The sequence below is a fragment of the Salminus brasiliensis genome, chromosome 15 (assembly GCF_030463535.1).
Source record: "Salminus brasiliensis chromosome 15, fSalBra1.hap2, whole genome shotgun sequence".
NCBI classification, from domain to species: domain Eukaryota; kingdom Metazoa; phylum Chordata; class Actinopteri; order Characiformes; family Bryconidae; genus Salminus; species Salminus brasiliensis.
The window spans coordinates 9,647,948-9,672,797 of record NC_132892.1 but is presented as its reverse complement, the minus strand read 5'-3'; the positions used below and the strand labels follow the sequence as shown (position 1 = coordinate 9,672,797).

Here is a 24,850-nt window from a genome sequence, read left to right as displayed (position 1 = left end):
TGAAGTGTGTTAAGGGTCGTTATCTAGCTGTAGAAATCATTCTCTTTTTGAATCATGGTGGGATGTTTGTTCCTGGAATTTGCTAGTATTGGATTCATTCATTCAAAGTTATCTGAGATCATGCAACTGGCTGCAACACAACCCTGAAGCATCATTGATCCACCCCTGTGCTTAACAGTTGAAGAGGTGTTCTTTTTATGAAATTGTGCACCTTTTTTTCTCTAGATATACCTTTTTGTTTATTGCAACCAAAAACTTCTTCAAAGTTGAACATTTTAAAAATGCATCAGGCTTGTTTCGATGTTTCTTTGAATCTTCTGACACTGAATTTGTGGTAAGGACACAGGAAAGGTTTTCCTGATGAGTTTTCACATGAAGGTCATATTTGCGAGAGTCTTTACACATTTAAACAGTGCACCATCACCTCAGAGTCTGCTAAATCTTCCAGAAGGTCTTGCAGTCAAACAAGGGTTTTGTTTGCCTTTGTAGAAATCCTACAAGCAGGTCCCTCTAAAAGTGTTTTAATCTTCCAGATCCCCAATTGCGATTTCTTACTTTTACTTACTTTTTACTTACTTTTACTCTTACTGAGGATACAGCTACCTGAAAACACTTTTTATTTTTTAGAGTGCTAGATAGCTACTCGTGGCTGCTGATTTTTGGGATAAGGTTTGAGGAGTCAGAATTTTTATAAAGCTTTTGAAATTTATCAAGCTTTTTGAAATTACCTGGCCTTTCCTAAAAATGACTGTCACAAATGTAGTCACAGCGCTTGCAAGTTTATTAAGGTCTGAGACCTGGTAAAAGTTATCTGAGATCTTAATTTCCCAAACCTTTGTATGGTCTGAATGGAGTAATACATTAATTTTGCTTAAAATGTTTTAAAAGAATGATTCATTTTTAACTTCATGTCTCTCAGAGATCAGTTCATGACCAGGGGAGCCTATATCGCTGTGTATTTTATTATCCGTATAGAAATGAAAGTGGTTCAACTGTAACATTGCGACGCTGGTATAGCTGCTCACAGGAAAAATGCACCACCTACTGTTGAATTGGGTTAAAAAAAATATCGTAGTTCAAATGTATTCTGCAATCCCCAGGCCAACCCCTTTCTGGTGTTCACCCCATAGGTTTCAGAAAAGGACAGAACTGAACTTTGATCAAAACCTGTAGACTACAAAGCACAACATAATGGAGTCGAGGCTACGCGGAATGAAGCTTTGCCTTTTGATCACTCTGCTCTGTATCCCAGTCTGCTTGGGGCATCCAGCGGGTAAGCTGTACCGTTTGTTACATTGGACACATCCAGAAAAGGGTATAAGTGATAGTTTGAAGAGCACACACACATATAAAACACAATTGGTCTCTACTTACACAGCTGCTTGACTCTATTCCTCTATTCCTATTTGTTCATGTCTGTTAGTCATGGTTAAACAGACGAATCTCTCTGTGGTGTTATTGCTAGAAATGGGGAGACTACTGCTACTACTACTACTACTAATAATAATAATAATAATTATTATTATTATTATTATTAAATCTGACATATTTCAAACACTTATGTCACAAATGCTATAATGTGATAAAACATACTTAATGTATTTTAATGTATGTAATTTAATAAGTCTACTTTTAAAATACAATACATACTGATTTGTCACCTTTATATGTTTTATTCTAAATTTATACTGGACATTTTTTCAATGATGCACACACAGGACTTTTATTATGTAAACCTAGGTTCTATCAATTATCTGAAATACTCATAGTTGTCATGCTGGCTAGGCTAGACAATGACAGGTGAACACTCGCAGGGACGGTGCGATGCATGATTTATTAACAAAACAGGGGAAAACACAAGAGTGCAGCAATAACAGAGAAGGAAAAACAAGACAAACGTGACAAAATAACATGGGTTAAACCTGAAGGCCACCTGAGGCTGGTAGGTAGCCAGGGAGCAAAGCGAGGCTGGGCCAACTTAACAGAGGGAGGAAGACAGAAGCAGGAACCCAAACGTGCTCGTCAGGCGCTGATAAACCTACTTGACTATGAGGGAACGGTACGCCGAATCTCACTGGTGACCAACCGGTGAACCAGATAACTCCCTCTGAACATGAACGGCTCCTCTAGAGCGGATACTACAGAACACTGGACTCTCTTGGAAGTCTCGTGACAGGGGGCCAACATAACGCTTGACATCGCAAGAGTAATTCTCGGCCCAGACCCTCGCGTTTGCTCCCCTTTTGTACTCCAGCTCTCAGGTGACCCGAATCAAAACATGAACGTGAATGAACAACACCTGAACAAACATGGCGCCGTACATAAACGGGTGTCAACATAAAATCCTCAGAAGACATGACGAACAGAAATACAAAACTACACTGCAAGATGCAAACCACTAGTTAGCCACAAGAACGGAACTACCAGGTTACAGATTGCTAGAACAAGGCCCATCTGCCAGAAAAGTCACAGAGACACGGTAAAATTATTTCCCCAACACATGAACCCAACTTTCTTTCTCCTCTCCATGGTTCCCACACCTGGCAGCCCCCGTGTTCCTTGGCAGGACTGAGGCTAACCAGATGTTTCTGCATCGCTACCGACGTGCTAACTCATTCCTGGAGGAGCTGAAACTAGGGAATTTGGAGAGGGAATGTCTTGAGGAGAAATGTTCCTATGAGGAGGCCAGGGAGATCTTCACTGTACCTGAGCAATTGGTGGGCAAATGAAACGTTTCTGAATACTACGTTATGTTCCATATAGCAACAGCAATTACAGACCTTCCAGATTTAGTGAGACTGATTATTGTAAACTGATCACGTTAGCAAGATTATAACAGAGGAACAAATCTATCTTTGATCTTTTATCATTCGTTTCTTTCTTTTTCAGGAAGTGTTCTGGAGGGTATACACAGGTACGGTATTAAGTGTCATTGAAAAAAGACTGACTTGAAATATCTCCTCCGTTTACTTGCCTTGATTCACACAGGCACTTTGACAACATTGATGTCTCTGCAGAGGTGGACCACTGTAAATCAGAGCCATGTTCTAATGGGTCCACTTGTGTCAGTGAGGGGAACAGTTATATCTGCATATGTCCAGCCAAGTTTGAGGGGCGGAACTGCGACAAAGGTAACATGACTGATAGCATCTGTTCTGACTGCTGAGAAAGCTGGTCAGTAACACTGCCGCTTAAAAGTTTGGAAGCACACCGCATCTTAGTTCATTATTGTTACTGGTTTTTAGATGCTGGGCTGGCTTACAAGGACCGACACTTAGCTCATTGCTTCCAAGTGAAGGGACATAGCCCTCCTAAGGCACCCTGTAGCTATGCCCATACTATATTCTAGGGGTGTAATGTACACGGTTTATGATTTGATTCATAATACTGAGTTCATAATTCTAAACATTTTGAAAATTGTTGATTGTATTAAATCTACATTGCATTTCAAACATTGCAGCTGCATTATATATCATAATTAATACAGTGTCTGATCTCCACAATGCATTGCCACATCTCTATGATGCCCATTGTCAAGTCCCCAAATACCCCACTAGAGAGTGACACATTTTTTGTCATTTTCACTCTGTACATTACCTCAATGGATTTTTTAAAGCAATAAAGTGGTAGTAGTGTGTAGACTCTCAGCTTTCATTCAGGGGAGTTGGCAAATTACAGCTTTTTAACATTTAACAACAAGTAGTTAAAAATTATTGATAGAAGGATTATATTTGATACATGTATGCAAATCCTTCACAGTCAATGACTGACTAAATCTACTCATTTACTACAGTTGTCTTGAGTTCCTACTGCTTTAATTTTGTCTTCAGGTGAACAACTGCTCATTTAGGTTAAGGTCCAATTGCATGTCCTATAGCACAGACAGCTACATTACTGCTCAACGTTTTGGGACAACTCTACATTTGTACATTTGTATTATTATGATACACAAACACTTTTAACAATGTAAAACATAAGTGGAGGTTGGGCTGGTTTCCATGGGAGGAATCCTAGCTCCTGGCCTCCAAGTGAAGGGGCCTAGCCCAGGGCACTCTGTAGATATGCCCATAATATATACTAGGGGTGTATCAATACACAGTGATATTGGGTTCACAATTCAATATTCTTACCATAGCCTGTAAGCATATGAATGACTGACTCTGCTATTTCAATTTCTTTGTCTTAGGAAGCTCTTGCAGTACGTCCCTTACAGTACATTTGCTTACTCCACAGAAACAGTTCCAGAGAATGCCTATGTCTGCTTGTACAAAAATGGAGGTTGCGAGCATTTCTGCACTGAGGTGGAAGGTTTGGTCCACCAGTGCCACTGTGCTTCTGGCTACAGCCTGGGTGTAGACAACCACAGTTGTGTGCCACAAGGTATGTCTCTACACTGTCTCACTAGATCCTTAGTCTCTCATTGTGTAGGCCTTCACATAACACCACACAACATTTTTTTGCTTGATCTCTCAGAACGCTTTCCTTGTGGCAAACCAGTGGTGTCAGGCCTGGGTCCTAGAATTGTAAAAGGAAACATGTGCCCTAAAGGACAGTGTCCCTGGCAGGTAAATAAGAGCAAGAGGACATTCATTTTGAATAGATTTTCAAGAAGGTTTCCACATTCAACTTTTTCAAGTTTCTCTATACTGAGGATAGGTTTTCAGATTCTGACCATCATCATTCTTTGTCCATCCATGTAAATTCTACAGGCAATGCTTGACTACAATGGTGTGTATAAGTGTGGGGGAATTATTCTAAACTCTCAATGGATCCTCACAGCAGCTCACTGTGTTTGGGAACAAGAAATATCTCAACTACAAGTGACAGTAGGTAAGGATTAGTGATGAACAAAAACACCATGAAAAGCATCCACTCTATCAGTTAGAAGGTGACGCAATAAAAGCATTTACACCATTTTTCTAATTTCCCTTAGCTCAAATCTTCATAGACATGTATGGTACCTGTGGTGAGTTGTTAAGTAATCACAGTAAACAGATTTGCTTATATGGTTCCTAATATTATGAGATTCAAACTTAACACGAAAAGTACACTGTCATTGTCATAGACCAAAAAGTATTCAAACCTAATCAGGTTGCAAATTAGGTTGACAAAATTTACAAACTTCCAGCGGTTTGTGATAAACCTATCAAATAAGAGCAGTTTAAATAGCTCAACACAACTAATATGACAAGTCGTTTCTCCAACTTCAACACAGACTGCCCCTTTTAAAGACAGCTTCAGAACTATTTAACCGCATCATGACAAGCACCCTTAGTATTTAGTAGAGCACTTCTTTGCTGTTTTGACCTGCTGCATACAAGATGCATAGCCAGACACCAGCTTCTGACAGCGTTCCTAAATAGTCCTAGCCCATTCCTCATGGGCAATGAGGTTCATTTCACTAATATTCTTGGAAAATCTTCTAGGACTTCTTCTGAAACCCATCCTTGGTGGACTTTGGACTATGCTTGGTATTGCAGGTCTCCAGCCTAGAGGTAGCAAAACCAACCAAATGTCACAGTGAGCAACTCTTTAGCCAGTCTGAGTATTGGATGTAATTAGAATTGTTTTCCTACACCAGGTCTCGGCATTATTCAGTTTGTGGCAACAAAAGGGCTACAATCAGGATCTTGGTGTTATCTGGGTAGATACATCTAAACATGGTCTGCCATTGGTTGGGCTTCTCTGGTGGAACTAAAGGCCCTGTGCATTAGATTAGCCACTAACACAATTAGGATGCACCCAAAGACAACAGTGTTTTGGTAAAATAAAGTAAAGTAGCCTTTTGAATGTGGTAGAATCATTTAGGAAGGCTAACAGTTTTGACATTTGTGTCCTAAATTGAACGCCTAGGTGTAATTGTAGATGTAACAATTTAAAAAAACGAAGAAATAATCTTCAATAATTCAATAATTCAATGGCCTTTAACTTAAATCTATACTTTATTATTTTTATGTTCCACACACAGAGAAACAGTGTGTAACTCTTGGATAAACATAAATTACTTGACAGCTATATCAGCCTTGTAGCCTCTGTGCAAAACTGGACACAAAACATGTCTTGGCTAAGCAACTGCATTTGTTGTAAGGGGAACACTGTTTATGTTTAATTTTCTTTTTTTATTCCCATAATTCCACTCTCACTCTCTCTCACTCTCACTCTCTCTCTCTCTCTCTCTCTCTCTCTCTCTCTCTCTCTCTCCTTTCCCCCTTTCCTGTTCAGGTGAGCACATCCGTTTCAAAAAGGAAGGCACAGAGCAGACTAGGAGGGTGTCCAAAGTGTTTATCCACCCTATGTACAACCACACAACCACTGACAGCGACATAGCACTGCTGCACCTGCGCAGGAACATAACATTGAGTCCCTATGTTGTGCCCGTCTGCCTCCCCCCAACCAAAGGCACATTTGATCGCACACTGGGGGCAGTGCGAATGTCCACTGTAAGTGGATGGGGTCTGCTTTCTCAGTTTGGACCTCAGGCCAGTATGCTCCAGAGGTTGGAAGTGCCAAAGGTTCCCCTAGAGAAGTGCAGAGCCCAATCAGGTCTCACGTTAACAAACAACATGTTGTGTGCTGGTTTCAAGGAGGGAGGCCGCGATTCATGTAAGGGGGACAGTGGCGGACCACTCGTTACCCTGTACAACAACACATGGTTCCTGACGGGCATAGTAAGCTGGGGGAAAGGCTGTGCTCGCGCAGATATGTATGGGATCTACACTCGTGTGTCCATCTTTATAAAATGGATTATGGACACTATGGCTAAAGAATGAATGGAGATTTTTTTATATCTATATCTATAAATTCTGAATGTTACATTTTGATTTGAAATGCATTAATAGTAGATACTGTACTATGTCATTTGTAAAGTTCTGCCAATAATTAAATAAAAGATTTAATTTGATAATTAAGGTTGGTCTTAGTTCTTTTAGTTGAGCTATGGGCAGTATTATTGACTCTACTCTTGAGCTTGACAGTTACATTATTGGAGGTTTGGGGAACGTTTTTAGCCTGTCCTGATTGCACAGCGAGTTCCCAGACTTTGGACCCTTCAGTTGTGGGGAGCAGAGCGATTAGGACACCAGCCATTATCCACCATGCAGCTGCTATCACTGCTGTGCCTGATACTGAGTTTTTGCTGTTGCCACACTGCTTCAGGTAAAATACAACCACTTATATATGTATGTGTGTATGTATGTATGTATGTATGCGGATTCATGTACAGGGAGTTTAAAGGATAATGTCTCTAGATTTAAAAGGAATGTATTGCATTCAATGACTGTATGCTGGGGTTCTTCTCATGTGCACATGTGCTTGGTTACTCTATAGTGTTTGTAAGGCGGAATGAAGCCAATGGAGTCCTTGCCAGGACCAAGCGAGCAAACTCTGGCTGGTTAGAGGAGCTGAAGATGGGTAACCTCGAAAGGGAATGCTTAGAGGAGAAATGCTCTTATGAGGAGGCCAGAGAGGTGTTTGAACACACTGAAGCCACGGTCAGTACCATGTAAATTATACATTTTGCACAAGGAAGGAAGCTTACAATAGTGTGACACCCCATGGCTCAAACTGACAATTGGAATATCACTGATCAGGGGTGCTGCCAGGGATTATGGGCCCTCAATGAAAATATATTACACTGGGCCCCACAACTCTTAACAAGTCTGCCAGAAATATGCAATTAATACGTTTTTGGTGCCCCTGTCAGTCACAGGCCCTTAGAATCGTCCTAACTTTCCCCCCATACAGAAATACGCTGTAATCAGACTATACTGCATGAGCATTGCAGCTGAAATCAAAATGTTTATTTTGTCCAATGATTTATGTTTTTCTCAACAGGATGAATTCTGGAAAATCTACAATTGTAAGAGGTTCAGTCACTCACTTTACGCTTTAATGATCACACACATATTAGAATTCCATTTTTAGGATTTTTTGTGGTGTTTTAACAGTTAAAGACCACTGTCAGTCAAATCCATGTGAAAACAACAGCACCTGTTACCTACTAAAGGAGTCCTACACATGTTTGTGTGCACCAGGCTTCAGTGGGCGTAACTGTGAGCGTGGTAAGATCATACCCATACTCAAATTATGTGCACCTTTTTGTTAGTAGTACGCTATTATTAAGCTAGTTATTATTCATCTATTTAATTATCATTTAACCTGTTTACAGGTTTTTAATGTACACTAACACATGTTACATTCTTTTGTGACATTTGATGCAGATTAAAAGGCTAGGATTTGAGTCAAGGCTGTCCTTTGTTGCTCACTGGTCTCTCTTTGCAATTTTCCTCCAGTAATAAAAGACATTCCTGACTCCTGTCTCCATAACAATGGGGGATGTGAGCATTTTTGTGAGGAGAATAACGGGCAACGCTTCTGTTCCTGTGCAGACGGATATTTCCTTGGGACGGATGGTCAAGCCTGCCTGACCCAAGGTGAGACTAATGATGTACAAATCACATCTGCATGTATAATAAATAAAGGAAGTGCATTGTTAACATTTTCCACTTTTAACAATTGACAACAATTAACTAGTGTTATTTTAGGGAGTCTTGCGGCCGAGTAGAATAAATGAGTGCTAAATGAGCCTACTTACTTCATTTCTCTTCATTTGACTCCCTCTCTCTCATATCAGAGACATTTCCCTGTGGTAAGGTGCCACTTCTTTGGAATAACAGCACGTCAAAGGATCTGCAGCAGGACCCAAGGGCTCGGATAGTCGGAGGAGCAGAATGTCCAAGAGGTCACTGTCCCTGGCAGGTGAAGTTAAGATGTCATTGTAGGATTTACATTAAACAGCATCACTATCAGGATAAAGCCTTGTGTTCTTCAAAATGGAAAAAAACAGTAGCTGTAGTTTACATAGATAGACATAGATAGTCAGATAAGACAAAGGGAAGGATTTACAGACAGATATGTAAACAGATAGATACACTATATGGACATATTATTGGAAATCCTGGAGTATTCGGAGTAACTGAACACTTTCTATGAGATTTGAGATTTGATTGCATTCAGCGACAATGCCCCATGTTTGCAGATGCCTCTTCTTATAAATGTATTCAGCTACTTTATTTTGCACTCATTGTTGACACAGATGTGCAAATGCACACACACAGCTTGTCTAGAATGTGAATGTGAAGAGCAGCATGTTCACATGATGCAGAAAAATAAAATATTTTTGAAAAGTAATAAACATATAAACATGCAGTTATGGTGCTTTGCCTCTAATTGTGTGTGCTCCTCAGGTTTTGCTGAAATATGGAGAAAAGGGCTTCTGCGGGGGTGTGATTATTAAGCCTACATGGATCATCACAGCTTCTCACTGTTTGGAGAAGCTTGTGGTGAAGTTTCTAAAGATCGTAGCAGGTATTTATCTTTAGAGAGAGTATCTTTATCTCTAGAGTTTTTTAGTGACTGCTGAATGTTGTCTCTCTGTAGCCACCATCTCTATTATCACCTTCTTTATGTGACTCAGGTGAGCATGACATTGACGTGAACGAAGGCTCAGAGCAGACGATAGAAGTGGACGAGATAATCATGCACCCAAACTACATTTCCGCAACCTCAGACAGCGACATCGCCCTTCTGCGCCTCCGCCGCCCAATTGTCTATGGCAAATATGTCGCACCCGTGTGCCTTCCTCGCAGAAAGCTGGCTGAACGGGAACTTTGGGCCATCCATCTACACACGGTCAGCGGATGGGGGCGGCGCAGCGAGGGTGGGCCTACCTCACGGGTGCTCCGAAAGCTCGAGGTGCCGCGTATTCGCACGCAGGACTGTGTCCAGCAAAGTAATGTCTCGCTGACCACTAACATGTTCTGTGCTGGTTACTTTGAAGGTAAACAGGACTCCTGTAAGGGGGACAGTGGTGGACCACTAGTAACCCATTACAGGAACACCACGTTTCTCCTAGGTGTTGTGAGCTGGGGGAAAGGATGTGCACGACCAGGGCACTACGGCATCTACACACGTGTGTCCAATTACCTAGAGTGGGTCCACAAGCACATGCCAGCCCCTGATGTCAACTCAGCATAGGAATCATAGGCCAAGTCTGTGGAGCATAAGTAAAGAATAAAAAAATAAAAAAATCAGTATCACAGCATTGGTTAAAGTTTTTTGTATTTATATTTGTGAGTACTAAACAATCTCCACTGTAATGCTCAGCTTTGTAATTTTGTTTAATATTCAAATAAAACATCCAAGTGTATCTGACTTAAAGAGTTTCTTTCTAATATATGTGAATAATAGGTGTGTAATGTATATTGTATTTTTTCTTTTGGCCTGGATTGAAGGCTGATGGTCTGCCAGTCATGTTTCGTCTCCCAGATAGCCAGGAAACCTAATCAGAGGGTTCCATAGGCTTCTTTACATCCTATCCCCGCAGTTGATGAACCCTTTAATCGGTAGTTTGGATTGTGTTGGCCCATTGCCAAAATCAAAGTCAGGAAATCAATATTTACTAACTATGATGTGCGCTTCCCCCCAGTATCGGGAGGCTATTCCATTACAAACCCTAAATGTGAAAGTTGTGACTTTTTTTTTCTACCTTTGATTTCAGATCCTACTGTTCTGATTGGATAAGTAAACTTTCCTTTTACCCAGATTTTATGCACACAACGGTGTGTTTTTATACTACGACTGTTTACATTTAGATTTTATGAAACAATATATTTTTAATATATATTAAATATATTTTTTTCGCATCGGAATGTTAATTGAGACAAGACTCAGACTCCTGTTTGTGCGAATTCACTGTCATTGTGTAATAAAATAAATAGCATTCCTTTGGTTCACTGGAAGAGCGTGGGATTTCTATTCACAATAATTTCCTCTTTTTTTTTTTTACAAAAAAAAGTTAACATTTTTAAGAACAATTTTAATAGAGATCCAAGACAAAGACTTAAGAACCGTTACTCATCCAGCATTGATTTTGCTGATGTATTTAAAATTCCTCTGCTTTTTACTCCTTATAGGCGGCCACTAAAAACTATAACTAGTTTTTTACATTGTGTACGAATTTCATGATAAACAGACCAATAGAAATGCTTCAAATCTTTTTTCATTGACTTCATTGAAAGTTAAGTTATTTTCCTTCTCATATATATATATATATATATATATATATATATATATATATATATATATATATATACATATATATATATACAGGGATTAGCTGGATCGAGTGTATAGGGGAGGGATATAGCTGAAATGTGAAGGGCAGGGGGTGTCCCCCAGGACTTGGTTTGGAACAACAATATTAAAGTCTTTAATGAATCAGAATCAGAATCAGAATCTCTTTATTTCACCAAGTATGTTACACATACAAGGAATTTGTCTTGGTGAGAGCAACACGTATGACAAGTAACAAAAAACACAGAACACAGATTATTTACGGTATTAAACTAAAGGAAAATTACACTAAACAATAAATAGGATAGGGGATCCATTTTAAAAAGTTAAAAGTACTAAAGGTAACAAAGAGCTGAAGAAGCTGAGAGATGTGAAACAGATTTATATATGTATAGAAAGTTACAGATGTAACCATGACTGTTGTATGTAAATTTGGTGAGTTCTCCACATGTCTGTGTGAGTTTCCTTCCAATTCCCAAACACACTGCATGTGAACTAGCAATGCTAAATTGGTCTTGGAGGCGAGTGGGTGAGTAAATGAGGGTGTCCAATGTGGTCCTGGTGGGCTCTGGACGTAGTACTGTAACACTGACCAGGAAGAAGCGGATAAGAGGATAAATGGATGTATTTGTTGCAATACTTTTTTTGTATTACTACTCGTGTAGGCCAACGTTCCCTATAACATTATCATTATTATTATTATTATTATTATTATTATTATTATTATTAATAATAATAATAATAATAATATTAATATTAATCGATTAACTGCATGTAAAGCACTTCACACAGACTGCACAGGCTTATTAACTGAACTATGTCAAGCATACAGCCGAGCTGCCTTGTGAAACCCTCCACACTTTGCACTGCGGATCGAAGAGTGAGACTGTTGACCCCCAGGAAAGACCCAGAAGCCTCGAGCTTCACAGCTGCTCAGGGCTCCAAAACATGAAGACCCAAACGCTTCTGGTGCTGCTGGCCTGTTTTTGCCACGAAATATCCGGAGCAGGTAAGAACACAAATCCTGCAAAATACCCCGGAGAGCTTTTTCTTAATTTTCTAACGTGTGATCCCCCCCACCCCCTCTTTCCTCTCAGTGTTTTTGAGGAAAGCTAACGCTAACGCGGTGCTGCAGCGCCCCAAACGCGCCAACTCGGGCTTTCTGGAGGAGGTGAAGCAGGGGAGCATCGAGCGCGAGTGTATGGAGGAGGTCTGCGACTACGAGGAGGCGCGGGAAGCGCTTGAGAACGACCAGGCGACGGTGGGCTAACTCCAGAGAGGGGCTGCTTTTGTCTGTGAAGTCTAAAAGCGTGGTTTTGGTGTTGTGTAACTCAAAACTCGTGGAAATATAGACCATTTATACATTTATAAATGGTCTATTTATTCATTTTATGTTGGTTTATGTAACCAAAAAATATAAATACATAATAATAATAAATTTAATTAATCATTTTCTATTATCGTTTAATACCTTGTAATTAAACAGTTTATATAACTCTGCCTTTAAAAAATAAATAAATATGTAATTCTATATAGTGGCGAAGGCTAAACTATGGTAAGGTAAATATGTGGATACAAGCAAATGTGTGGGGAAAAAAATTATGACGTCAGGAAAACAAAATAAATGATAAAGGGCTTATGAGGGGTCCTGGGGGTAAACCTCCTCCCCATCAATTTATTTATTTATTTATTTATTTATTTTTAAAGGCATATGTGACCAACACTATAACTAATGCAATCATCCCAACAGTGCTCTGTCCCGCAGGGGACTAAAGACTAGTACCTAATTAAACTTGTTCCTTCAGCCATAGTGTCCTTCACCTCCTTTCTCTCCTTTCTGCTACTTGCCTGTATTAGGTAAACTCTGCAAATGAGGCCTTAAAAAATCTGTCCAATAAATCAATTGTTGTTCTTGTCTGTTTATAAAACGTGAGTGAAATCTGACTTAAGAAAATTAGAGTTTCTGATGACAAGAAATAAATGTGAAGCTTTTTTAGGTCACGTTTAGTAATGTATTTATTTTGCTGTATGTTAAATTAAGCAACTGAACTGTAATTCTGCTTTAGAATGTGCTTTAAAAGTGCATCTCTTGTATAATGCTATAACTGCCTGTAAAAACTGCCTGTGAATGGCCCTGTAACTCCTGCTTTTCTTGTTTTCCTCACAGAAAGCGTTTTGGCTGACCTACCATGGTGAGTTTGCATGATCACAGTGCTGCTGTGCAGGACTACTGTACTGTTATTTGCGTTCTAATAAGAGTAATAAGTAATAAGAAAAGCACAATACCTGTATACTTGCTTTATTTGGCTTAATTGTGTGTGTGTGTATGTGTGTGTGTGTGTGTGTGTGTTTGTGTGTGTGTGTGTGTACACCAGCTCGCGAGCCCTGCTTGACTAACCCATGCAAAAACAATGGGACTTGCATATATTTGGATAACTCATATATCTGCCAGTGCCTGGAGGGCTTTGAGGGAAAATACTGTCAGGAAGGTAAAATGCACCTTCTGCGTTCAGGATCCATACATCTCCATATATATATCCATATATATCCATACATATTTTGTTTGTTTGTTTGTTTTTTTAAAAACAGAATCATCCATCCATTGATATGCCACAAAACATTCTCTCTCTTAGTTTTTCAGGATACTCTAAAGTGCCTGTATCTGAATGGCGGCTGTGAGCAGTTCTGCGACGGTTCGGGCCCCAAGCGGAAGTGTTCTTGTGCCTCAGGTTATGCTCTTGGAGTGGACGGAAAGTCCTGCATTGCTCAAGGTGCTAAAATTCTTCTGTGGGCCTGTACAGCATCACGATAAACAGCAGCTTGACAGCAGATTACTTATGTTTACTTATTATTAGGGCTGTTTGATTTTGGGGGGGGGGGGGATCATCATCCTCAATATTGAGATCACAGTTATTTAGACTTTGGAAACATCATGCATTTATTGCCATTTAAAAAAATAAATATAAAGTAATAATTGTCGCTGTCCAGTGAAAATCATGTATCTCCAAAATTGTGACTTTACAGGAGAAGGCAAAAACGTCTTTAACTTGGAAGTCAGTGTAAAATAACAGTTAGTTCCAAGTAATTTAGAGCGTCTCTATTGGTCTATTCAGCCAGAGTTATTGACACGGTGTACAGAGCAGCTATAGGGTTCAAACCAGGGAGAAAACTAAAAATAGACAAAAATTGGTTTTCTTTGGACAGCAGCTAAAATAATTCAATTAAAAGACAAAAAGATGAATAAATAAAATTACTGATATATAATGGGTAAAGGTTTAAAGACTAAACTAATCTTTTTTCAAAATCATTTTAAGATCATAATTTGAAATATGAATGGAATAGTCACCCAGCTCTATTGCTTCTGTACTGGTTAAATAGAAAGTGTAAGCAGATGCCATTGGGTTTATACTGTTGATCTATTTGTATTATTGCCTTTTTACTGATTATGGAGTTGTACTTTTTAGTAAAGTATCCTTGTGGGAAGGCGCCTCTTCAGATGAATCAGACTGTTCTACCACGGGCTGTCAGTGGATATCAGTGCCCTAAAGGCCACTGCCCCTGGCAGGTAACTTATACGTGCTCCAAACCGCATACCACCCAGCACTTCTTCAGCTATATAGTACTATATTCAGTAGCATACCTAATGCTCCCAATGAGAAGGTTATTTCTGGGATTATATTTGATGGGACAGTTACAAATGTCTTTAACATAAGCAGCAGGAAAGTAGTTCTTTTTTAAACTGGATCTGTAATATGTCATATAGAAGACAGGATTTCCTAACCTTTTAATTTTTTTCGTCAGTGAAGTAATAAATAGGGCTGCCCCTTGAGTACATGTATACATTGGAAAAGCAAACAGGGCACTGCTCTGACGCTGTTTGGATAGTGGCTGTTCAGCAACTTTTTGGCTGAAAAAAATGCAGCAAATGAAGTAGATCAGAATAACAGGGTCTTGAATGTCATATTTGTGATACTGCTAACACATTGTTCACTGGCTCTTATTCAGCAACCGTTCTTTTGTCTTCTTTTTTAAACCCACTTACACAGTTACCCCGATGTTTTCTTATTTGGGCAATGGAATCCGTCATTATAAGAGCAGAGCTGCAAAAAGTCCCGCTGTTTAAAAACACATCATGAATCTGACTTTGACTTTTTGTTGAGACTTTTCTCTGGTTTTCAGAGTTGCACATCTGCTTACACTGTTTCTATACAGGTCTTGTTGGATGATAAAGGAGAAAGTCTCTGTGGTGGGGTTTTGGTGGATGCCAACTGGGTCATCACAGCTGCCCACTGTGTGGATAAAAGAGATATAACACACTTGAAGGTTATAGCAGGTATTTCACATATGTTTGTGCTGATGTGTTATGTGTGTGTGTGTGAGAAAGTGTTCATATGGCATTAGCTTGGATCACTCTACAAAGTCTGTTTAGATGACAAAGGTTGCCTAATGTCATTTTTCCAGAGTATTGTGGACATGAAAAACAGATATTTTCCAATCAGATTTGAGACACTTTTATAACGTGGTTCTATATCAGATGTGTATCCAATACATGACCCATATAGAGAGTGAGCCACTTTGGTGATGTGGTCCTAGATCAGATGTGTATCCAACACATGACCCATATAGAGAGTGAACCACTTTGGTGATGTGGTCCTAGATCAGATGTATATCCAATACATGACCCATATAGAGAGTGAACCACTTTGGTGATGTGGTCCTAGATCAGATGTATATTCAATACATGACCCAAATAGAGAGTGAGCCACTTTGGTGATGTGGTCCTAGATCAGATGTGTATCCAATACATGACCCATATTGAGAGTGAGCCACTTTAGTCATCTGGTTCTATATCAGATGTGTATCCAACACATGGCCCTTATTGGGAATGAGCAATTTTTGTAATGTGGTCCTAGATCACATGTGTGTCTAATACATGGCCCATATTGAGAGTGGACCGCTTTTATAATGTGGTCCTAGATCAGATGTGTATCTAATACATGGCCCATAGTGAGAGTGAGCCACTTTTGTTATGTGGTTCTAGATCAGATGTGTTTACAATACATGGCCTATATTGAGAGTGAGCCATTTTGGTAATGTGGTCAAAAATCAGATGTATATCCAATACACAGCCCATATTGAGAGTGGACTGCTTTTATAATGTGGTTCTAGATCAGATGTGTATCTAATACATGGCCCACATTGAGAGTGAACCGCTTTAATAATGTGGTTCTAGATCAGATGTGTATTCAATAAATGGCCCATATTGTGAGTGAGACACTTTTGTAATGTGGTCCTAGATCAGATATGCATGTCAGCTTTGGTTAAGTTGATAGCATCTGAGCATCCTTTCATGTGAAACGTCAAGACAGTACATTCTGAAAGAGCCATTAGGCTTTTAAAAGATCAGGGCCATAATCTTTCTACTGTATCTGATCTGTTTTATCAGGCGACCATAATATTGACATAATGGACAGCACAGAGCAAGCTTTGCCCGTAACCCACGTGATCATCCATGAGAAATACGACCCCGTGTCAATGGACAGCGACCTGGCTCTTTTGCGGCTACGTGACCCAGCCACGTTTTCGGCTCACGTTGTCCCCATCTGCCTGCCAACGTACCAGTTTGCTGAGATGGAGCTAGCCGCTGTCCGCTTTCACACTGTGAGTGGATGGGGCCAGCGGACTGAAGGCGGCAATGTCCGTGATTCTCCCAAGGGCCCAGTTTCCCCCGTGCTACGCAAGCTCGCTGTACCACTCTTGCCTAAGCCACTGTGCGAGCTCAAGAGTGGGGTTAATATCACTGATAACATGTTCTGCGCTGGTTATTTTGAGGGTAGGCAGGAATCCTGTCGAGGAGATGACGGAAGCCCTCTGGTCACTCAGTACGGGGAAACCACCTATCTAACAGGGATCGTGTCCTGGGGAAAGGGCTGTTCCCAACCAGGATTCTATGGGATATACACCAAGGTGTCCAGCTTTTTGGACTGGATTCAGCAGGGCATGTCCACTCCAACTGACCAAATAGTCACACTCAGCAAAAGTCTGAATGCCTCAGTCACAGCAGCACCTCCTCTTGAGCAGGTCATTAGGAATGAACCATAGACCTTCTGGTAAAGCATGTATCTGTTACGTTACTGTCCTTTTCTGAAATAAATATATTAAATCAGCTGCTGTTGTTGCAGGACTCTTTTGTCAAAGTCTACGAGGTTGTCAACGTCATAACACGGTTGACTTAATTGATGGGATCAGGATTAATAGGAATAAAACGAGACACATCAAAGTCCTTGTTCTACAGATGATGAGGAATCTTGGACCTTGTTCACACCTGGTACACACACTTCATCTGGCTGGTATCTGCATTGTATCCTGATTTTCTCTGCATGCATTTACACTTGGTAGTTAAATCTGATTGCTGAGTGGGCAGAAATATGCAAATTCGCTCACTGCACTGCAATTATTACTGGTGTTTCAGTTCTGCTGGGAGGGGTTTTGGTTATTGATTGTGTCTTGGACAGACGGCTGTGTCTACACTGCTGTAACGTGGCTCAAATGTGTGTCAGACCACCTCCAGAAGTGGTTTGAGTGATGGGATTTGTATCTGGTTTAAATGAGTGTTGGGTGTGTTTACACTTGTATTTATATGTGGCTTGGCATGAATCTCGATACTCAAGATACATGAAGTGACCAGGTGTAAACTGGGTTTTGGATTCACCTCTTTTTCTGAACCTTCAGTCTCTGGCTGGTAACATGAGGACGGTGGTCACACAGCGTAAATATTAGCTCACAGTCCTAAGAGCAGTTGGGTTTGCTCATTTTGAGCAAGCTGATCTGATTGGTTCAGATAAGCAGTTACCCTGTTTTCAAAGATGTGTTTCGCTTGTAGGAAGTTACGAGAAAACCAAGTACCAACATACATTTAAGCACTTTAATACACATTTGCTAATACACTGTGAAAACGTATGTACTGGCAAGCATTTATAAATATATAAATGTAAGCTACACTATATGGACAAAAGTATTGGGACACTTGGATATTCTTAGTTTTTTTGTTGTTTGTTTGTTTGTTTTTTTCCCCCAAAATCAAGGGTATTCAAAAAGAGCTTATCCTGCTTATGTTGGAATAGCTGTCTCTACTGTCCAGGGATGGCATTCTACTAGATTTTGGGCGCATTGCTGAGAGGATTGAATGCATTCAACAAGATCAACACCCCACCTCATCCACAACTCCCGAACTCACCCAAAAGTACTGAATGGAGCGCCAACACTCCAGAGAGCACAACTCCACTCCTCCACAGCTCAATGCTGAAGGGCTTTATACCCCTTTAACTCACGGCTGTCTTTAGGCATCGTGCCTGTAGGTTGCCAGATGGCTATACGGGGACTAGACAGGCAGTGGGAGTGCATTTACACATCTGTTTCAGCAATGCGTGCAATTTAGTAGCTGAATGTATTCATTAGAAGGGGTGTCCACAAACTCCCTCTCTCTTTCTCTCTCCTTCCCTCCTCCTCCCACTTATCAGTCAGGTCATTGACCTCCTGTGTCTGGCGTCCAGAATTCACTCCTCTCTTATAGAAACGTGCCTTGCGATAAAAACTTGCGATGTTTTGCGTTTTGAAATCCTTCTTTTTCCTTCTTCTTGTACACTGTGCCACCTCTGAGGGTAAGTACTTTACTAATTTGAAAGGCTGTGGTTCGAAATGTGTAAAGTTGATGCCAGGATTGTAGTTTAAGCCTACTGCAAAGCTTGGGGAAATTTAGCCATAGTTTCTGTTTAGTCGATGGGGGTAGCTAGGCAGGGTTTGCTGTGGTTGATATGACAGTAGAAGCTTCATTAGTATGCTGGACATTAGAGTCATTAGTATGCTGTGCTTTACTGTATGGTATGTTAAACTACACCTTGGATAGAGCCAGAACAGTCTATTAGTTTGGTGTTGTGTCTGTTTGCTATGCTATACTGGTAGCAAAGAAGCCACCAGATGTTTTTTTTAATGGATGATGAGCTGTGCTGCAACTGTCTCTGTAGTATTCCTCCAGAACAAGGATGCCAACCAGGTCTTTACACGGCACAGACGGGCCAACAGCATGTTTGAGGAGTTTAAAAAGGGTGACATGGAGCGAGAGTGCAGAGAGGAGAGGTGCAGCTATGAGGAGGCCCGCGAGATCTTTGAGAACAAGGAAAAGACGGCATGTTGCACTCATCTCGCTCCATTTCTTTCCATCCCTTTTAACCCTTAGAAGTTGCAATTTTATTTGTAAGTAGGACATGTGGTCTTTAACCTGTCAACACAGAATATCAACTAAATGTAAAATGTCATATTCTACATACAGTTTGTGAAAAAAGTGTTTGCCTCCTGTATAAACTGGTGCATTTTTACATTATATTTAGTCTGATGGACTAAGTAGAAGTATATGTAGCTCTAGCAGGATAATGTTGGTAGTGCTTTCATGTCTTTGCGTACAAGGTCACAATTATGAAATCTTTAGCTGTGACGAGCATTTCCCTCCACATAATGCAACCAAACTGAAGACCAGTGGTTAGTAACCAGTGTGAGTTTGTTAGTTAACAGTCAGCCTTGATTTGGGCCAACCCTCGGTCTAACTTTGAGCCTGTAAACATGGTAGCATACATGTCGTTCAGTCACGTACATCATGCCACAGTAAATAGAGATTCCTGAAGACCTCAGGTAAAATGTTGTGGACACTCTCAAATTACAAAGCTAGTTCTAAGCCTCTATGGATCCACAAAACTACAGTCAAAACCATACTGTCCAAACGAGAGAATGTTTGGAACAGTAGTCACTTATTTTAGGAGTAGCCTCACTTCCAAAATCTTCCAGGAAGTGACAAAGAACACAAGAACAGCATCTGAGCAACTGTAGGCCTCACTTGCCTCAGCTAAGGTCAAGGTGTTCAAGGTGTTCAAGGCTCAGTCCATGGCAAAATAGCATGGCGAAAATCGCTGCCCACTAAGAACAATATAAATGTTTGTCTTATGTTTGCCAAGAAACACCAAGATGAGATGAGCCTCCTGATTTCTAAAATGTGTTATGGAAAGATGAATCTAGGGTGGAGCTCTCTGGCTAACATGTGTCACTTTATTGGTGGAGGTAATGTGATGGTTTATGGTTTACCTAGATGCCTTATTACTGTAACTATGCCTTGTAACTATGCTTTCTATCTTAAATTCTTCATTTATCATCTGTCCATTAACTGAAGCTAAAGTGCAGATGCATCATAAAGTAACACAATTGAACCAAAGCACACAAGCAAGTGTTCTTTAAATGGTTAAAAATGAAGAAATCTTTTGGAATGGCCCACACAAAGTCATTTTTGTTTTGGGATTTTTTTTTTTTTTTTTTGCTGTTGTCACTTTTATACACTGGTCAGCCATAACATTAGTACCACCTGCCTAATATTTATTAGGAGTAGGTAAGTTGTGAGGTGGGGCCTCCATGGATCACATCAATGAGACTTAGATTCACAGGTTTGATTCACTTTCGGTAGATACTGACCACTGCATATCAGAAAAAACCCACAAGACCCGTCTGATGTTTTGGTCCAGTCATCTAGCCATCACAATTTGGCCCCTGAGTGTTCACCCATTTTTTCCTGCTTTTAGCATATCACCTTAAAGAACTGACTGTTTACTTGTTGTCTAATATATCCACCCCTTTTACTTCACTTGTCAATACTAATGTTATGGCTGATCGGTGTACATTATTCCGTATTGGTTAAGGCTGTAATGTCTTACATTCAGGGACAAACACTTTTTTCACAACATTGTATCTCACTATGCTTTTCTATATTATCTTATGTAACATTTGGAAGTTCATCTGTAACTCTTAACTTCTAAGGGTTAATTATTTTGTGGTTCCTATCTACCCATATACGTTTGCGGGCACGGCCACAAAGCATTTTAACTGCCCTCTTTCTTTCCCTAGGATGAGTTCTGGAACGTTTATTATGGTAAGTGATCAAGGGCAACAGCAGATTTCCAACAGATGTCCAATAAAATTCTGGCTTCTGTCTGAGGATTTTTGTCGTATCAGTCTGATAGTCAACAAAGTAACCCTTTTTTTCTATTTTGTCTCCATCCATATTATAGATGGAGATGCATGCACATCCCAACCATGTCTCAACAATGGTGTCTGCAAAGATGGAATAGATAAATATGTCTGCTACTGCCCTGAAATGTTTCAGGGTTACAACTGTGAGATAGGTAAGTTTGGTCATAAGACCACTCCACCCAACTTCTACATGAATAGAGGTCATTTTTTTTCTTCATCATCATCAAATTCTTGATTCAGATATACCACAGCTGTGTGAGAACAAGAATGGAGCTTGTGAGCACTTCTGCACTGTGGAGCGTAATACTGCAGTTTGTTCATGTGCCAAAGGCTACAAACTGGCTGCTGATGGAAAGTCTTGCAATTCTGATGGTAAGAGAATATGCTTTTGACTTACAGAGACCAAGTAATTAATCCATTCATTTTTGAAGGCATTATCCTTTACAGAGGGCTAGCAGAAATAAGTCCTGTCCCAGTTCCTTGTAGTCCTTGGAGGCATCTCTGTGTGTTAGAGCCAGCTGAGACAGAAATATAAATGTCCAGCACGCTTCATCAACCCTGGTTCATGTCCATGTCCATCTCATTTTCATCTCAGATCTCTTTAAATGCGGTCAAGTGCATCCCAAGAAGTCCCGAAGCAATCTCATCCATCATATAGTGGAAAACATCACTGATACCTCCAATGGCAGTGGCCATACCGACAGCACGGATACAAGTAGCAAAGATTCTGTGAAAACCACCACCAAAAAGACAGCCTCAAATTCCACTCATTCAGACAGCCTGTTTGGATTGGATGATTATGAACTGATAACTCCTGTACCAGAGGAACCAGTGCTTCCAGAAGTTGCCGGTGACATAAGAATTGTCAATGGGGAAGACTGTCTACCTGGAGACTGTCCATGGCAGGTAGAAATGATCCGAAAACATATGATTTTTAACTGTTACTTTCACAAGACTTTTTCCCCATGACCAATAAATTTCATCTCATAGGCAAGGCATATACATTTATTACCCCCCCCCCCCCCAATTGAAATTAGGTTTATTAGCATAATTAACAAACTGTCAGCAGTAAATAAATCAAACTGGAACACTTTAAATAGCTCAACACCTACTAACTACACAACTAACACAACAAGTGGTTTCTCCACATTTAATACCAAATGCCACTTTTTAAAAACCTTTTTATTTGTACACACAGGCCATATATTTAATAAGAACACGTAAATGACAGGAGAAAGGGGTTAAATGAGAGAGCCCAAATGCCACTTTTAATGCCAACTGCAGTCCCAAAATTCTCAGCGTCCTTAGTACTAGTACAGCACCCTTTTGCTATTATGACCTGTTGCAAACATAATGCATAGCCAAATACCAGCTCCTGGCAACATTCCTGAGTAATCCTAACTCATTCCTCATTCATGGGCAGGGGCCTCCAGTTCACTAATATCCTTGGGTTAGCGTGCTGCAACTGTCTTCTTCAAATCCAACCAAAGATTTTCTATGGGGTTCAAGTCAGGCAACTGTCAGACGACCAAGTAGGCAGGGTTTTTTTTTTCAGCGTATGCTTCATTCTACCTACTCCAGACCTACCGCTGATCCAAACATACCTGAGAAGTTGCAGTTTTGGAACTTTTTGGGCCTATGGCTCAGCAGTATGTCTTGAGGCGGGATAATGAAGCATGCGCTGAAAAGAACATCTGCCTACAGTGAAGCATGCCGGTGACTCAGTGATGTTCTGTGGCTGCTTTGCTTTGCTTCCTCTGGCACTGTAAACCTGCAGCGTGTGGAGGGCAAGATGGATTCAAATTCAAGCTAAGGCTTGGGTGTCATTGGACCTTCCATCCGGACAATGATCTTGAACATACCTTAATGTCCACGAAGGCTTTGTTTCAGAAGACATGCTGGAAGATTCTGAAGTGGTCGTTATTTGACTTGAACCCCATAGAAAATCTTTAGTGGGATTTGAAGAAGGCAGTTGCAGCACAAACCCAAGAAAAATGAGTGGACTGGAGGCCACTGCCCATGAGGAATGGGCTAGGATAACTCAGGAATGCTGTTAGAATCTGGTGCCTGGCTATGAATCATGTTTGCAGCAGGTCATAACAGCAAAAGAGTACTCTACTAAGTGCTAAGGATGCGTGTGATGAAGAGGTTGAATAGTTCTGAGACTGTAGTCGTCATTAAAAGTGGTATTTTGTGTTGAATTTAGAGAAAGCACTTGTTAAATGAGTGGTGTTGAGCTATTTAAATTGGTCTTGTTTGATTGGTTTATTGCAAACAGCTGAAAGTTTGTAAAATTTGCCAATAAACCTAATTTGGAGGTTGAATAATTTGATTACAACTGTATCTTCGTGCTTGAACATGTGAACATATGAGAATTAAGTTGTTTTGTAAGAAGTCCTGGAGATCTACCATCTCGAAGAGTATTCAGATGCACATGAATGACTTTATTACCTGGATCAGGTGTGTCAGATTTGATGTGGAGCTGAAATTTGCAGGGTAGTAGACCACCAGGACTAGGAGTGAGCACCCCTGACATATATATCACCGTCACTGTAGAAACGCAACTATGCTTCATGTAACATTTATTTTGAACTTTTGACAGTTTGTTCCTTTTTGGAGAACTGTTGCTCATAGATTGTCCTTAATAGGCCCTGCTGGTGAATGAGGATAAAATCGGCTTTTGTGGAGGGACCATTCTAAACACATACTTCATTCTGTCTGCAGCCCACTGCATGAACCAGTCTCGCTCCATCACAGTTGTTCTAGGTATCCCTAATTCCAAAGGTCTTTCCGTAAACAACAAATATAAGCCAAGAATCATCCAAGAATGTGAGCTCTATGAACAAGTCTGTCTTTGTTTCCAAAAGGTGAATTCGACACTCTGAACAGAGAAGGTCATGAGGTGACGCATGCAGTCGACCAGGTTCTGGTTCACATGAACTACGTCCCCGAAACCTACCACAATGACATCGCACTCATCAAGCTAGTCAAGCCCATCACCTTCACTAAATACATCCTCCCCGCCTGCCTTCCGGAGCGCGACTTTGCAGAGCGCGTGCTCATGCAGCAAGAAGACGGCATGGTCAGTGGCTTCGGCCGTGTTTTCGAGGGCGGCCCACAGTCCACCATCTTGCAGAAGCTGACCGTGCCCTTCATCGACCGAGCCACCTGCATGGAGTCCACCAAGTTCAAGATCTCCAACCGCATGTTCTGCGCTGGTTACGATCAAGAGACCAAGGATGCCTGCCAGGGCGACAGCGGCGGCCCGCACGTCACCAAGTACAAAAACACCTGGTTCGTGACTGGGGTGGTGAGCTGGGGTGAAGGCTGTGCTCGGAAAGGAAAGTATGGCGTCTACACGCAGGTGTCCAAGTACATCAAGTGGATCGAATCAGTCATGGAGAGGGTCATGCCCAAAAAGGGAGCTTCCGGAAAAGCTAGGGAAAAGAGGCAGACCCTTGGGTATACGCCTGTGATACGAATGTGAAGGAAGATCGTCTGGAGTCATAAAGAGACACAAGAGATGCATGCATAACAATTTGATAATGACTAAATAAAGATCCTATATTGATTTACTTGTGTTGGGTTTTGATGTTGTGTCACAGCTGAGAGATTAGTGCTCTGAGAGTTAAACCCTAAATACTAGGCC

The 24,850-nt window shown here is 40.7% G+C and overlaps 3 protein-coding genes across 3 annotated transcripts; all 3 read left to right on the top strand.

Moving 5' to 3' along the window:
• Nucleotides 1-1,191: 1,191 nt before the first annotated feature.
• f7l (coagulation factor VII, like) lies at nucleotides 1,192-6,770 on the top strand. The gene is made up of 8 exons (XM_072656795.1): nucleotides 1,192-1,273; nucleotides 2,548-2,717; nucleotides 2,890-2,914; nucleotides 3,018-3,131; nucleotides 4,234-4,380; nucleotides 4,474-4,565; nucleotides 4,710-4,830; nucleotides 6,223-6,770. The coding sequence occupies exons 1-8, from the start codon at nucleotides 1,192-1,194 to the stop codon at nucleotides 6,768-6,770; spliced, it is 1,299 nt and encodes a 432-aa protein (XP_072512896.1).
• A 324-nt stretch (nucleotides 6,771-7,094) lies between these two features.
• Nucleotides 7,095-10,035, top strand: LOC140536277 (coagulation factor VII-like). Its single transcript, XM_072657994.1, has 8 exons — nucleotides 7,095-7,155; nucleotides 7,327-7,490; nucleotides 7,834-7,858; nucleotides 7,947-8,060; nucleotides 8,292-8,432; nucleotides 8,633-8,757; nucleotides 9,246-9,366; nucleotides 9,476-10,035. Exons 1-8 carry the CDS (start codon nucleotides 7,095-7,097, stop codon nucleotides 10,033-10,035), a joined length of 1,311 nt encoding a protein of 436 aa, XP_072514095.1.
• A 1,977-nt stretch (nucleotides 10,036-12,012) lies between these two features.
• On the top strand, nucleotides 12,013-24,688 carry f10 (coagulation factor X). Its single transcript, XM_072657993.1, has 16 exons — nucleotides 12,013-12,142; nucleotides 12,231-12,394; nucleotides 13,301-13,325; nucleotides 13,509-13,622; nucleotides 13,767-13,904; nucleotides 14,598-14,698; nucleotides 15,346-15,466; nucleotides 16,580-17,220; nucleotides 18,725-18,794; nucleotides 19,158-19,318; nucleotides 21,076-21,100; nucleotides 21,240-21,353; nucleotides 21,442-21,573; nucleotides 21,797-22,107; nucleotides 23,850-23,967; nucleotides 24,069-24,688. The coding sequence occupies exons 1-16, from the start codon at nucleotides 12,082-12,084 to the stop codon at nucleotides 24,686-24,688; spliced, it is 2,916 nt and encodes a 971-aa protein (XP_072514094.1). The 5' UTR covers nucleotides 12,013-12,081.
• Nucleotides 24,689-24,850: the final 162 nt, after the last annotated feature.

Coding starts and splice junctions, on each gene's coding strand:
- f7l (XM_072656795.1), top strand. CDS start 1,192: ATGGAGTCGAGGCTACGCGGAATGAAGCTTTGCCTTTTGATCACTCTG. Junction 1,274..2,547: donor CTGCTTGGGGCATCCAGCGG/GTAAGCTGTACC, acceptor CACACCTGGCAG/CCCCCGTGTTCCTTGGCAGG. Junction 4,566..4,709: donor AAGGACAGTGTCCCTGGCAG/GTAAATAAGAGC, acceptor TAAATTCTACAG/GCAATGCTTGACTACAATGG.
- LOC140536277 (XM_072657994.1), top strand. CDS start 7,095: ATGCAGCTGCTATCACTGCTGTGCCTGATACTGAGTTTTTGCTGTTGC. Junction 8,758..9,245: donor GAGGTCACTGTCCCTGGCAG/GTGAAGTTAAGA, acceptor TGTGCTCCTCAG/GTTTTGCTGAAATATGGAGA. Junction 9,367..9,475: donor GTTTCTAAAGATCGTAGCAG/GTATTTATCTTT, acceptor TATGTGACTCAG/GTGAGCATGACATTGACGTG.
- f10 (XM_072657993.1), top strand. CDS start 12,082: ATGAAGACCCAAACGCTTCTGGTGCTGCTGGCCTGTTTTTGCCACGAA. Junction 13,623..13,766: donor GGGAAAATACTGTCAGGAAG/GTAAAATGCACC, acceptor TCTCTCTCTTAG/TTTTTCAGGATACTCTAAAG. Junction 17,221..18,724: donor CTCCTCTTGAGCAGGTCATT/AGGAATGAACCA, acceptor GCCTTGCGATAA/AAACTTGCGATGTTTTGCGT.